At 37.7% G+C, this 14,392-nt stretch overlaps 1 protein-coding gene across 1 annotated transcript; it reads left to right on the top strand.

Moving 5' to 3' along the window:
- Positions 1-11,031: 11,031 nt before the first annotated feature.
- LOC126608435 (uncharacterized) lies at positions 11,032-12,091 on the top strand. Its single transcript, XM_050276308.1, has one exon. The coding sequence runs from the start codon at positions 11,113-11,115 to the stop codon at positions 11,890-11,892; it is 780 nt and encodes a 259-aa protein (XP_050132265.1). The 5' UTR covers positions 11,032-11,112; the 3' UTR covers positions 11,893-12,091.
- Positions 12,092-14,392: the final 2,301 nt, after the last annotated feature.

Consider the following 14,392-nt stretch of genomic DNA (forward strand, 5'->3'; position numbering starts at 1 on the left):
ATAATTGAGTGTATTGGGGCATGAAATCAGAAATATTTTAGGGGACAAGGATGATTAAGCATGCATGGGAATCCAAAGGGAATGCAATGTGGATTGCACGGCAAGGATGCTCTTGTTCTTTTGTGGCTGAATTCATGATCCTTTGTACACTAATTCTTCACATTCTTAACCTCTTTAAGTCTTCAATTTCGTCCAAACCTTAGTTCCAAATATGTGACATGCATTCCAAGCTCCATTTTGCTCCAAAATGCATCTTCTTGCCTACTTTGTCCTTAAAATCTGAAAACACATGAAAATGACTTTAAAAATTAAAATAACTAAGGAAACACGACATAAATGCACAAGAACAAGCCAACTAAGTCGCATAAATATGCTCCTATCACTTCGGCCCCCATCATAGTGCCACCAAATTGGAGCCTTCCTTTCGAGCTTATGTGCGATGTCTCAGATTATGTAATAGGGGCTGTTTTGGGATAAAGGAAGGACAATAAGCCATACGACATCTATTATGCATCTCGGACCTTGAATGATGCTCAATTGAACTACTCTACCACTGAAAAAAAACTTCTTACCGTTGTGTTTGCTTTAGATAAGTTTCGTTCTTATTTACTTGGAACTAAAGTCATAATCTATTATGACCATGCTGCCTTGAAATATTTGCTCACGAAGAAAGAGGCCAAACCAAGGCTTATCCCTGGATGCTTCTACTCCAAGAGTTCGACATCAAAATCCGAGACAAGAAATGGAGTGAGAACGTGGTGGCTATTGCAGATCCTAGAAACATTCCCAAACGAACAGCTGTTATCCATTGAGGTAAGTGAGCCATGGTATGCTGATTTAGTGAATTATTTGGTGACTAAACAAGTTCAAGCACCCTAAACAAGCACTAACGTGATAAACTAAAAAATGAGGCACGGTTTTATGTGTGGGATGACCCATACCTATGGAAATATTGCCCTAATCAGATTCTACGAAGGTGTGTGCACAATTTTGAGTTTAATTCAATTTTAACATTTTGTCACACATATGCATGTGGGGGTCATTTTGGCACTCAAAGGACATCCCTTAAAGATTTAGAATGTGGATTTTATTGTCCTACTATATTTAATGATGCTAGAACTTTTTGCATAACCTGTGATCGTTGTCAAAGAATAGGGAATATAGGTCTAAGAGACCAAATGTTGTAGACCCCAATTCCCTCTGTCGAGATTTTTGATGTTTAAGGCATCGATTTCATGGGCCATTTTCCTTCATCTCATGGTTTCAATTATATTTTACTTGTGGTTGATTATGTATCGAAATTGGTGGAAACAAAAGCCACTCGTACTAATGATTCCAAAGTGGTTGCAAATTTTGTCAAAACTAACATATTTGCTAGATTTGGAATGCCAAGAGTACTTATAAGTGATGGAGGTTCCTATTTTTGCAATCGAACCATCGAGGCGCTGCTCAAAAAGTAAAATGTCACACATATGGTTTCAACACTTTATCATCCTCAAACAAGTGGCCAAGCCGATGTTTCTAATCATGAAATCAAGCAGATTTGGAGAACACAGTTGGACCAACTCGAAAGGATTGGAGCTTGTGCTTGGATGATGCATTGTGGGTGTATAGGACAGCTTAAAAAATACCAATTGGGATGTCCCCATTTCAGCTTATCTATGGAAATCGTGCCATCTCCCTGTGGAATTGGAGCATAGAGCGCATTGGGCAGTCAAAACATTTAATATGGACATAAATATGGCTGGACTTCATAGAAAGCTTCAATTGAACGAACTTGAAGAAATTAGGAATGAGGCTTACGAAAACACTCATATTTACAAGGAGAAAGGTATATCACATCCACCTAGATTGTTCTAAATCCATAAAGTGAAAGCCTCATATAAATTGAGAGGGTGTTCTGTGGTCTAGAACTATTTGAATCAGTATATGTAAGTCTTTCGGAAACTTCCATGTAGATTTCGTATCATGATCCCAGAGATACGTTACAACCACATTGATAATGCAGCAATCAATCACATGGCGTATAAGAGAAGCCTTGCACCATAAGGTGGCATTATACCGCACTATTTCATTCATCTCTTTCGACATGGATTGTTTCTTTCATATTGACCAATCAGTTCTACATTGTCACTAATCAACAAAATTGGGGTTCGATATCATCGCTTTTCATTTATGTCGGTAGCTACCATATAAGTGAAAACAACATTGATGATAATCTCATTCCAATTCCATGTCTTATCCAAACTAATATATTGGACCAAGAACTTCAAGTCTTAAGAGTAATCCGGATTAATCTCATGATATGGAAATGATTAAGGCAGAGATTGACGAAGGGATTCGTTTGTGCCATGTTCCTCCACTTACGGGGAGGTGAATCCTTTGAACCAAGTGATTTGTCACACTTACAATGGATGACAGATTGATGCCTTCTATGGGCCACTAGGTGCATCTACCTACCAAGCAGTGTCCCGTCCTTCTTGGGGTAACAACATCCGTTAGATTCGTCTATCCTTGTAACGATGTTTGCAGCTAGCATAGGTGAATCATGTCACGTTTACTAGATTAGCGAAAACGTCTGGTAACACTTTGATGATCTAGAATAGAGATCAAAATGAGACATAGTGGGGATGTCCAAGGGTGGGCTCAAAATTGAAAACCAAAAAAAGGACCGAATACTGAACCCAAACCGAAAAATCGAAAAATCAAAAAAATTGAACTGAAAAAGGAAAAACCAACCGAACCAAACTGAAATTTATTGGTTCGGTTTTAGTTTTGGAGGTTCAAAAACCAAACTAAACTGAACCAAACCGAATCTATTTACACTTTATGAATGTATGCCCATGATGTTTCTTTTGTGAAACTTTGTTGCCAAGTTTGAAACTAAGCCTAGGGATTTTTCAAGGAGCATACTTAGTTCAATTTGGAAGGATATTCCATTGGTTACTGAACAAAGTTTTGGAAGGCTTTCGAACTTGGAAGAGTTTCTCTATTTGTTTGCTTTTGGAATGGATACAACGATCTTTGCAATTGAGGTTGTTGATAGAATATGATTGGTTTATATGATTATATATATGTACAACTACCTTCTCAGTTTTCCCATTTCTTATTATTAGTCTACCAGTGTAAGCCTCTTTTCTAAATTCATTTTAAAAAGATCAAGTTTTATAAAATAAAAGAAAAAACCAAAACTGAACCGAAAAAACCAAAAGAAAATCAAACCGAACCGAAGTTTTGGTTCGGTTTCGGTTTTGGCAAAACACCAAACCGAATGAAACCACACCCACCCTTAGGGACGTCTATGATAATTCGTGCTGTTCTTTAGGAACGTTGACATTCTTATCTCTCCCTAGCAGCAGGAAGACTGTCTCATTGAAGTGATAATATGCTAAATTAAGCTATGAAGAGATCGCTTGCAATGGCATAGGAGAATCATAATCGACATTGATTCACAATGTTTTTGTGAGGACCCATAGTTTTAACCTTTTTAGGGATTCTTTGATATAACATGAGAGAACACTAAGCTCTCTCTTTCTCTCTAGAGAGGTTAGCTAAATGGGAGAAGAAGTTAGCATTTCCTTCCTTCCATATCACTCGTCTTCTTCCTTCCATTATCATTGGTGTTGAAAATTAGAGGCCTCCAACTTTGGTGGCTTTTAGGGATTCTATTCTTCCATTCAAATCCAAGAAGACAAGGAGTTAAGAAGCGAATTTCTTCCATCTATATCCATGGAGCCAAGGATCAAGGATGCAAAGCCTTGAAGGCTCTCTCATGGGTGATTAACCTTTGCTAAGCAAAGATGTTCTTCAAAGGTATAACAAATTTAACCTCTTATTTTGATTTGAGTTGAGTCTTGGTTCACAACTACTAGGCTTTGAATTAATGGGTAAAGTTTTTGTTTTTGAGTGCATATGCTTTAGCTTCCGTCATTTAATTATTAAATGCTATATGTATATTGCTCAAAATAAACTTAGTTTATACAATTTTTTTCTTCAAGAAGAAGGAAAGGCATAAAGCAAGTACTGGGAACCACGAGATTAGACAGTTCTGATTACGCTTTGACCCGTAATGCTTTGGGCTAGGATGCTAAAGAGATGGCTAGGTTGTTTAATCATAGCTAGATAGCCAAGACAGACGTCGATTTCCTCTGTCAAACTTAACAGTAATCTTGGTTGGAAAAGGAATTGGATGAGGCTTACATTACTGCCACTTCACTAGAAGATCAAGGTTATGTCAAAATTGAAATACCAGAGGCACTTCCTCTTTGCCATATAGTTCAAATCATTTAACTCTAAAGAGACCAAGGAAGAGCTTGGACTGGAATTAATCCATCTATCAATAGCATTCTTAATCCTAAACAAATTATCAACTAGATTGCTAACTCCAGATGATTCGTCACTCAAAGAACTTACCTTTTGAACTTGCCCCATACTGTTCTTAATTCTCCTCCAATCATGGACCATATCAGCTTTAGGTACCCACTTGTTCTTTGAACCTTTGACAAACTTTTTATACGGTCTTTCATCCTTCATTGTTTCTCCACTTATGCGCTTGTCCGCCTTCATTCTCCATCAAGGAATCACAGCCATCCAACCTTCATCATCTTGTGCTTTCTCCTCCACTCTTTGTCCAACCTCCAAATTTTCTAAATTCTCCTTCTCCATGTTGACAACGAAGGGAAAGTACATCATTACATCCTTGCGCAGACTAGACTTAATATCCTCTGGGTAAATCAATAGTTCATCATCAAACACCTTATCTATTATAAAACATCCATCTTCAACTTCAACTTTAGGGGACAAATGATGCTCTATCATTCTTCTACCACAGTAGAAACAAATTTCGAACAACTTCTCATAGCTAATAAAAATAGGATTATCCTCATCCTTATTAACAATCATGACTCTCTTTAATGGATATCTTAGATCCACCTAAATTAAAACTTTCATGAAAAGATCATTGAGACCAAGAGTGATCTCGTACACTCTAATAACCTTGGCAATTGGTTGTGTGATATCTTTGATATTATCTTCCATTGTACTGCATTGGTACCCTTGGTAGCCTGGCCACAACACCAACATGGAAATAACATCCACATCTCGGAACTGTGTAGTCCAACGCTCTAAGTGGAAGATTTGACCTTGTACGTATCATGGTCTATTCTCAAGTACATACAACAATATAGGCTTAGCTTCCAATTGGTAAAACGAGCATCTAGGTGTTGCCCAAACATTTTACCTATGAGGACGGTTGAATATTTTAATAATATAATGTAATGTAATATATATATATATATATATATATATATATATATATGGGGCTGTTTGTCAGAAGATGAGTTGGGTCATTCACCCAACAATCACATTCTTTGACAGTAAACATTGCACCTTTTATTGTTTGACGGAAAAACATGATGCATCCCGAATAGATGCATTCCCTTTCCAACAGAAGTGATTATTGGCAATTTACCTCTTGTATCAAACATATCCATTAGAAACATTGCTGCAATGTTTAGTTGTATCTCATGATGAAATGGCACACCCAAAACCAAAGGATATGTCTAAAAGGTACAATTCTCTCTATATATATTGGTAACATTAGTAGAAGAGAATTCATTCAGAAATTTGTTGTCTACATAATATCTTTGCTCTCTTTTCTCTCTTCATCACATTCATACAATTTCTTTCTAGTTATTTCTAAGGGAATATAATTCGGTTTTGCTAATCGAATATTTTATACTTTGTTGTATCCTGGAAGTTATTTGACAAGAACCCTTTAGCAAACTCATTCGAGTGGGGGCAAATAACACTTTAAGGAAACGATTCAAGTCGTACCTCAAAGTCATTATTCGGATTATTCTCCATAATTCTACATTTACTCTAACAGACTCAGCTCTGCATAAACTCAACATTGATTAAAGAGCACAAATTAGTATTGACTCTTGTAACTTCTTTCTCCATCGTGAATGTATTCTTGCCTTTCTCAAGAACTACAGGTCGTTGTCTAGGTTGAGGGACTGGAAAAGGGTTTGCCCAACTTGGGACATATTGGTTAGCACAGGTTCTAGGTCTTCTTGTGGTAAGAGAGGTGGAAGCAGTGACTTGGGGGTTTGACCTGGTTGAAATAAGTGGTAAAAGAAGCTTAGAAAAGAAAGGTTGTGAGGAGATGGTAAGAAATGAGAACCAGTCTCTCAATAAATAGACTATGCTCGGAGGAATCCAACCGTCGAAGAAAAGTAAACAAATTGCTAAAGGGCAGACAATAATTAGGAAAGAAGCGCAATGAATGGTGCCAATAAGTGGCTGCATAGCCCTAATGATGGATTTTCCACTTTGAAATTCAGAAGAAAGCAATTTTTGGCTCCCAAAACTATTTGAAAACCAAACAGTTGCCCTATAAGGCAAAATAAATCTCGAGTTAACCAAAACTTGATAGTAACACGCATAATCAACCGAAACTTGATAGTAACACGCATAATCAAACCCAGGAAACTAAACCAACATATATAAAAAAGCAAATCCCACAAAAAAACTATCTCGATTAACCAACCACATCACTCCTGAAAACCAACAAGCAAAGGACATGAACCAAGAAAACCCTAATGATGGAACCCTGTCAACTTGCTTGAGCATTAAACCAGTACCTCTATACTTAACTGACATACGGATATTCAAATCCTTTTCGGAGACCCAGAATCTAAACGTAATGACAGGATACTGCAAAAGCCTAATTATTAAAGATTAACATTAGCTTAAAGATTAACCTAATCCAATAAATAAAAAATAATATTGCTTAGTGCAAAAGCATCTATTAACATTATAATTCATATCAGCAAGTATCTCCCTAATTCCATATTTCGATTTTTAAGGAAAAGAACAAAAACGTGTTTTTGATATATATTTTTTTCTTTTTAAACGAAAATTTGGGTTACTGAGAGACAAATCAACAATATTCTTAAATTAGACCGTATGGGGGGAAGTGATAGTTACACTTCACCAAACAAGTCATGCTGTTGTCTTGTCGTATTGGCCTTCAAACCATGTTATTTTGTATTCATGTTTTTGTTTTTGTTTTTTTTTTTTTTTTTTTGAACAAACGATATTCTACACTAAGAGAAATGATGGCCTTAGTCTCACAATGGGCTAGTAATAATGTGATTCAAATTCGCCTTTTGGCAAGAATCGAACTTAAGATCTCCACTTACAAGTGGAGACAAATACCACTAGACTATAATACTAAGTTATGTATTGATGTTAAATACTAGTAAACTCTAAGGGTGCGTTTGTTGCACCGGACTATCTCAGACTGGACTAGCTTCAGGGACTAAGCTGGACTGGCTTAGACTAGACTAAGCTGGACTAACTTAGTGAAGCGTTTGGTGCAGTGTCGGACTAAAAAGAAGAATAATAGCAAACTACAATATTATATTTTTTAATTCATATCTAATAATATTATATTAATTAATTCTACCTTTTTTATTCTAATAAAACTCTCCCTCTCTCTGTGGAAGCCTCATCCTTTTCTCCCTCTTTATCTCCCTCGTTCTCTCCGTCCCACTCTCTCCTTCCTGCCCTCTTTTTTTCCGATTAATTGCCAAATTTTTTTTCTGCAAAACGAAGAATCGAGCTTGGTTTTTCAGGTTTTTGTTCGGTGCAAGATTACAACTGGAGAGAGCTTTCCAAGTCCGTGGATTCAATCGGAGCCGCAAGCCTGTGGAGCGGCGGAACCAGCCTGCAACAATGCCTGGCAAGCTGTCCGGCAATGAGTCGGGGTTTGTGGAGTCGGGGAAGTGAGAGAAGGCGATGGCTTGGATTTCTTGGATTCGTTTCCGTCAAACCCAAAATTGCAGATTTGGAGATCTTCTGAGATGAAGAAGAGGGAGGAGGAGAGAGAGAGAGTCAGAGAAAGGGACCGCAAGTTGTCGTTCAAGCCTGGGGTGAAGCGAAGCAACATGAGGTGAAGAGAAGAACAGAAGCGGGACTACAAATCCCCTCGTTTTTGGTGGCTCTCGCTAAGCCCACCTAGCGAAGGATTTAGTCGGCACGAGTCCGGCTTAATCCCATTAAACACAATCCCAATTTACACCAAACACAGGACTACTGATTCTAGCTTAGTAGTCCAGTCCAGTGAAACTTAAGTCGGCCAAACAAACGTGCCCTAATAACTTTGTTAAGGTTTTTTATTTTTTATTTTTTTAAGGAAACTACTTTGTTAGGGTATTTTGTAAACAGCACCAGAACAAAAAATATGTCATGTGGAAACGTGACTTCAACCAATAACCACCACCAATGGTCTAACGATGGCTTCAACAACTTGCAAGGTACCCAAAAACTTGTGCTATTACTTTTTAAATGGATTGCAAATTCAAAGTATTTAGACTAATATTTCATACATTAACTTATTAGGTCTAAGAGGTTTCTAATTCGGGCTTTTTTTTTATGAGCTAGTTTGGTATTATTATGCTTTAAAAAAAAGAAAAAAAAACTGCTTCTACTACTATTTTTTGGGTAAATTACATAGTAATTCCTTAGGTTTGAGATCTATTACAACCCCATACAACATCTTTAAAATATTTCACTTTCATACCTCACGTACTATTTTATTTCAAAATAATACCTCCATTACATTTCCATCCATTGATCCGTTAAGCGCTGACATGGCTACCACATTTGTGCCACGTGACTGCCAAATGTGTGCCACGTGGCAAAAAAAAAAAACCTGAATTTAAAAAAAAAAAAAACTAAAACAAAAACTGAAACACCCGCACCCAACGAACACACAAACCTTCCACCCCCCCCCCCCCAACAACAAAACCAAACAGGGATGGAGCCATAAATTTCTTCTAGTGGAGGCAACCGAAAACAACTAAGAAAACCTTATTATAGTATGGTTATACACAATATGATATTAAGAATGGGTTCAAATGATGACGTATCACAATTCCAATGTTACAAAAATTTCAATATAGTAGTGGAAAGTGGAAAGTGTAAAAGTGATGAGAAAAATATAAGGAAAACTAATGAAAAGGGCTTGAAAACTTTGAGTTTTAATGATAAGGACAAAATAAAGGGTAAAGTGAATAGTACCAGGATTGACTTTTTAGTGTAAAAATGTGGTTTTTTGTTAAAGTGAACAGTACCGGGTGTTTTTCGTTAAAGTTCCCAAAAATATAAGTACATGACAGGCAGGAGGGGGTTTTTTCGGTTTGAATGACAGAACAAGAGCACTATTGCTCATATAATATTTGATATGGAGTATAAGTAGAATGAATGTATGTTGAATATTAGATTATTTTCTTCAAAGATAACCCGTGTATATTATACAATTGTAGTCTGCAACTAAACTAACAAATTACTTGAGTGGGGGCATCTGCCCCCAGTGAGCCTTCATCTGCCCCCAGTGGGCCTCGGCCGGCTCCAACAACGAGGTATGTATTCAAATTTTGAATTTTTTCGATGCTTGGTTGGTGTAAGATCCCACATCGCCCAGTGGAGTGATCCTTATATGTATATTCTCATCCCTACCTAGCAAGAGGCCTTTTGGGAGCTCACTGGCTTCGGGTTCTATTGGAACTCCGAAGTTAAGCGAGTTCGTGCGAGAGCATGCCCAGGATGGGTGACCCACTGGGAAGTTCTCGTGTGAGTTCCCAGAAACAAAATCGTGAGGGCGTGGTCGAGGCCCAAAACAGGCAATATCGTGCTACGGTGGAGTCGAGCTCGGGATGTGGTGGGGGCCCGAGCGGGGATGTGACAATTGGTATCAAAGCCTAACCTTGGCCGTGGTGTGCCGACGAGGTTGTCGGCCCTTTAAGGGGGGTGGATTGTAAGATCCCACATCACTCAGGGGAGTGATCCTTATATGTATATTCTCATCCTTACCTAGCATGAGGCCTTCTGGGTGTTCACTGGTTTCAGGTTCTATTGGAACTCCAAAGTTAAAAGAGTAGCGCACGAGAGCAATCCCATGATGGGTGACCCACTGGGAAGTTCTCATGTGAGTTCCCAGAAACAAAACCTTGAGGGCATAGTCGGGGCCCAAAGTGGACAATATCGTGCTACAGTGGTGGAGCGGGCCTGGGATGTGGTGGACCCCAGGCCGGGATGTGACAGTTGGTGGTGGTCTGGATGGAGTTAGGTTTGCTAAGGATGGACGAGAGGGAGAAGAAATGGGTGGGTTGCAATGAAGAAGGGGTTGGGGAAGATGAAGATGGTTTTTTTCTTTTTTTTTCTGGGTTGGAGGTTGGGCTTGAGTGGGGGGGGGGGGGAGATAGGAAGATGGGTGCGCGGAGGTGGTGAAGGATGGGTGCGAAGATGGATGTGGAGGATGGGTGGGAGTGGTTTTGGGTTTGGGTTGCAGGGAGGGACAACGGATGGGGAAGATGATGAAGGGATGGGGTTTCGGCGGGCGGGGGGAAGGGGTGGGGTGATGGGATCTGGGTTTTCTAAGTTTTTTTTTTTGGTTGAAGATTTATGTTTTTTTTTTAATTTAAAAATTATTTTTTTAGCCACGTGGCGCACATTTGGCAGTCACGTGGCACAAATGTGGCAGCCACGTTAGCGCTTAATGGATCAATAGATGGAAAATGTAACAGAGATATTATTTTGAAATAAAATAGTAAGTGTGGTATGAAAGTGAAATGTTTTAAAAATGTTGTATGAGGTTTTAATAAATCTCAAACCTGATAGGTTACTATGTAATTTACCCTACTCTTTTTTAACGGATTGCAAAGTCAAAGTATACTGGAGTCATTTGTTATTTTAGTCATTCTCAGTGGCCTTGTTTTGGTTTTTCTAGAAAAAATCCCCTTGTTTATCATCTTCCTTCATCTTTCTCTTACTGTAATAAACGCTCCCAAATTATGTCAGCTTTGTAAAAACTCCAAAACAAAAATAAAATAAAATCTAGGACTAAATAAAATTCCAAAGAAATCATCGACTACAAATTTCTCTCTCTTGGTGGTACCCATTTATTTATGTATATATTCACCTTTGCTCTCTTCTCAATTCTCTAAAAATATATGCAAGCCATTTTTCAACACAAAACCATTCTTAATTCTTCTCTAAAATACCCAATAAACCTAAAACCTTCATTTTCCTCGTCATTTCTTCACAATGGAGGACAAAAATTACATTGAGAATATTCTTTGCTGTGGAGATCAATCAGAAGAAGAAGAAGAAGATGCAGAAGAAGCACTCTCTCTCTGCGACCTTCCGCTGGACAATATCCATGATCAAGTCAATGAATTCCACGACATGTCCTCCAAGCACCTACACGCTCGTCGTTCTTCCGCTGATCAGTTTTTCGAGTTCTTCAGCGAGTTCAGCACCGACAGCTTCATGTGTTCGGCCGAAGACATCATCGTCTGTGGGAAACTCATACCCTTCAAAGATCACGCAAATGAAGCCCCTCAGAAGACCTGTACTAACAATGGTTATCACAAAAAAAATTCATCTTTCCGAAGGAGGTCGGAGTCACTGCCCGGGTTACAAAGCTCGGTAGCAAGATCAAGCAGCACAAAGAATCAGATCATGATAAGAAACAGCAGATCATTGGATTATCAAAAGCTTCACCGGAAATCCTCGATGGTCTCCCCGACCCCCGCAGAGATGGAGAGGATTTCTTCCGTGAAGAGTGTTGGAAAATACGATAAGAAGTGTGGTAACAAGCCAAAGTGGTTTTTACTCATGTTTGGGATTGTGAGGTTTCAGGCTGAGATGGACCTCAGCGATATCAAGAACCGGCAGATTCGACGAAACCCTTCCACGCTCTTCCGCAGTGAAGCCCCTGACAATCGGAGCTCCGGTAAGGGCTCTTGGAAACTGCTCAAGGTATTGAGCTGCAAGGACCATGCAAGTGTTGCTGCAAAGATGCCGCACTGTACACAAGCGTGAGAGGCAATTTCTGATCACGTGTCATGCGTGCATTGTAATATCATGTCCCTAGTCCCCTAACCCATGAATATGATTATATGATTATATGATTTTAGGTAAATATTCTTTTGTCACATGGTTTGATATAATATGTTAGCAAATTGTCAATTCGAAACACAATTTAAACAAAAAAGTATTGTATCAACGATTCACACTGACAGTTTATTAACTAATGTGCTAGACAATGTCACAAGAGAACTTTTTTTTATGCTGATTTGATTTGCATGAGAGGGGCAAAATGGTCACTAAAATTCTGGGTTTGCTTGGAAGTCAGGTTAACGTAGAATAGCCTTGTCTGACGATGGTGCCCCTCTCACTCTTAGTAATTGAGGATGAAGAGGAGCAGGTTTTGGTTGTCAGGTGGCCACAGAAATACGAAAAGAATGAATATCACGAGAATCCGATTACGACATTAAATTCTCGCGTTTTTGTTTTTACTTTATTTATTTGTTCATTGTAGTGTTAATATTTTTATGATGCTCGTAATTAGCAAGTCCAAGCTTATATATATGAAGGGTATTAAACTATAAATATCCACAATGTTAGCTAATCGAATGTTTCCTTTCGGGTACATCTATTAGGCCGACAATATGGTATGACCCAACTTAGTTAGCAAGAACATCATGAATTATGGTATATACATCGAAACATTAGTTTTACCACATGTTTAAAGGCAAGTTGGCCAGGTACTTACATTTAAGACGTGAAAAAAGTTCTCTCTTCGAGAAAATATGTTCTAATATGCTTTACCAAATATTGTTTGAAATAAGTGTAAGGATCAATAATTTCCGACCCGTACGAAAGACGTAACGATCTGGACACAGTCTCGAAAAGAAGTTCAGTGAAATAGACATGTCTGTGAAGATACATAGAAAATATGTTCTAATATGATTTACCCAATTTCAGTACTGCTAATGTGAACTCATATCGTTTCGAATATGACCCTTTTTGTATTTGCGGGCAATCAATCTAGATAAATGTGTATGCAAAATAATCAAATTCCATATTTTGTCAAAGTGAAAAATTGTATTCATACTTCAGTCAAAGAGACAAATATAAATTTGATGCATCTACCAAACTTGGTTAAAATAAATCTTACGAATAGAAAATGTTTTTCATTCGAATTTGAGTGCATAGATGAAAGGGTACTGTCCTAGACAATCATGTCTACAATATATAAAAATAATGCTTTGAGTTTTTGTATGAGTTTCGCAAAGCGTCTTAAATAAAGGAAAATCCAAGTTATAATTGTTTTAAGCCATATCATAAGTTTCCATTGATCCTACTTATTCTCAATGAATGCTAAATAATTATATTTTAGCATGCGAAGCAAAGGAGGGATTAGTGATCGCACCGCCCATGCTATAAATCATTACCCTTGTATTATAGTGTCACCATTACTAATGCCGACCATATAATAGCTTCTTTTTTTCGTTCTTTTTTTTTTTAATAAAATTGATATTTTCATGGCTGCATAAACACAGAGTTCGAATAGCTTGTGGGAGCAGGAGACGCCTTATTAAAAATTAAAAAATTAAAAAATTAAAATAAAAAATTCTTCAGCAGCTTGCTCACCAATTACAATTACTTAATATTCTCTATATCAGTATCAATGAATGGAGATAACCAAAGTGGTTCCATCTCTATCCATGTATTAAATCCTCCATTACTAAGTTCATGTTTTACGATTCATGAGCCACCATATTGCCTTCGCGTCATTGCCACCGGCAAAAAAAAAAATTGAATCAATTCTTCAAATCATCAATCTCCTCTAAAATACTGCCACATAATAGCTATGCTAAGAGAAATAAGTGGCATTTTAACCAGTTAAAAACTTGGAATAAAAAAATGTGGGACACTTCAAAATGAGAATATTGTATGAAATGCATTAATGGATGCATGATTATTTTTAGGGAGTTTTAACGAAAAGCCCGCGGTACTGTTCACTTTAACGAAAAATCACATTTTTACACTAAAAAGTCAATTATGGTACTATTCACTTTACCCTTTATTTTGTCCTTATCGTTAAAACTCAAAGTTTTCAAGCCTTTTTCATTAGTTTTCCTTTATTTTTAATTTAGAAACGAAGGGTTGAAGGGACAGATTCATAGACAGCTTCTAGAGTGAAGAAACGACTATAAGTAAAAATGCATGAATACTGCTTGTTGAATTAATGAAAATGCTGACTAAAACCCTGATGTCTCAGGTCAACGATACACTTGTACACAATTTTCTTTGTAATTAAAACAAAGGGCCAACAATACACTTGTACACAATTTTCTATGCAATTAAAACAAGGGCTTCGTACTTTTGATTGTTAAGGCCTTGATATTTGACTTATTGCTTGCGTTGACTTTCACACTCTTTTAAGCGTTTTACAAACATTTTTTTATTATTCGGTATCAATTCGTTTGGGCCTAAAATACAGGTTTGGCCCGAGAGTGGATAACTTAGGTTGAAA

The sequence above is a fragment of the Malus sylvestris genome, chromosome 16 (assembly GCF_916048215.2).
Source record: "Malus sylvestris chromosome 16, drMalSylv7.2, whole genome shotgun sequence".
Taxonomy (NCBI): Eukaryota; Viridiplantae; Streptophyta; class Magnoliopsida; order Rosales; family Rosaceae; genus Malus; species Malus sylvestris.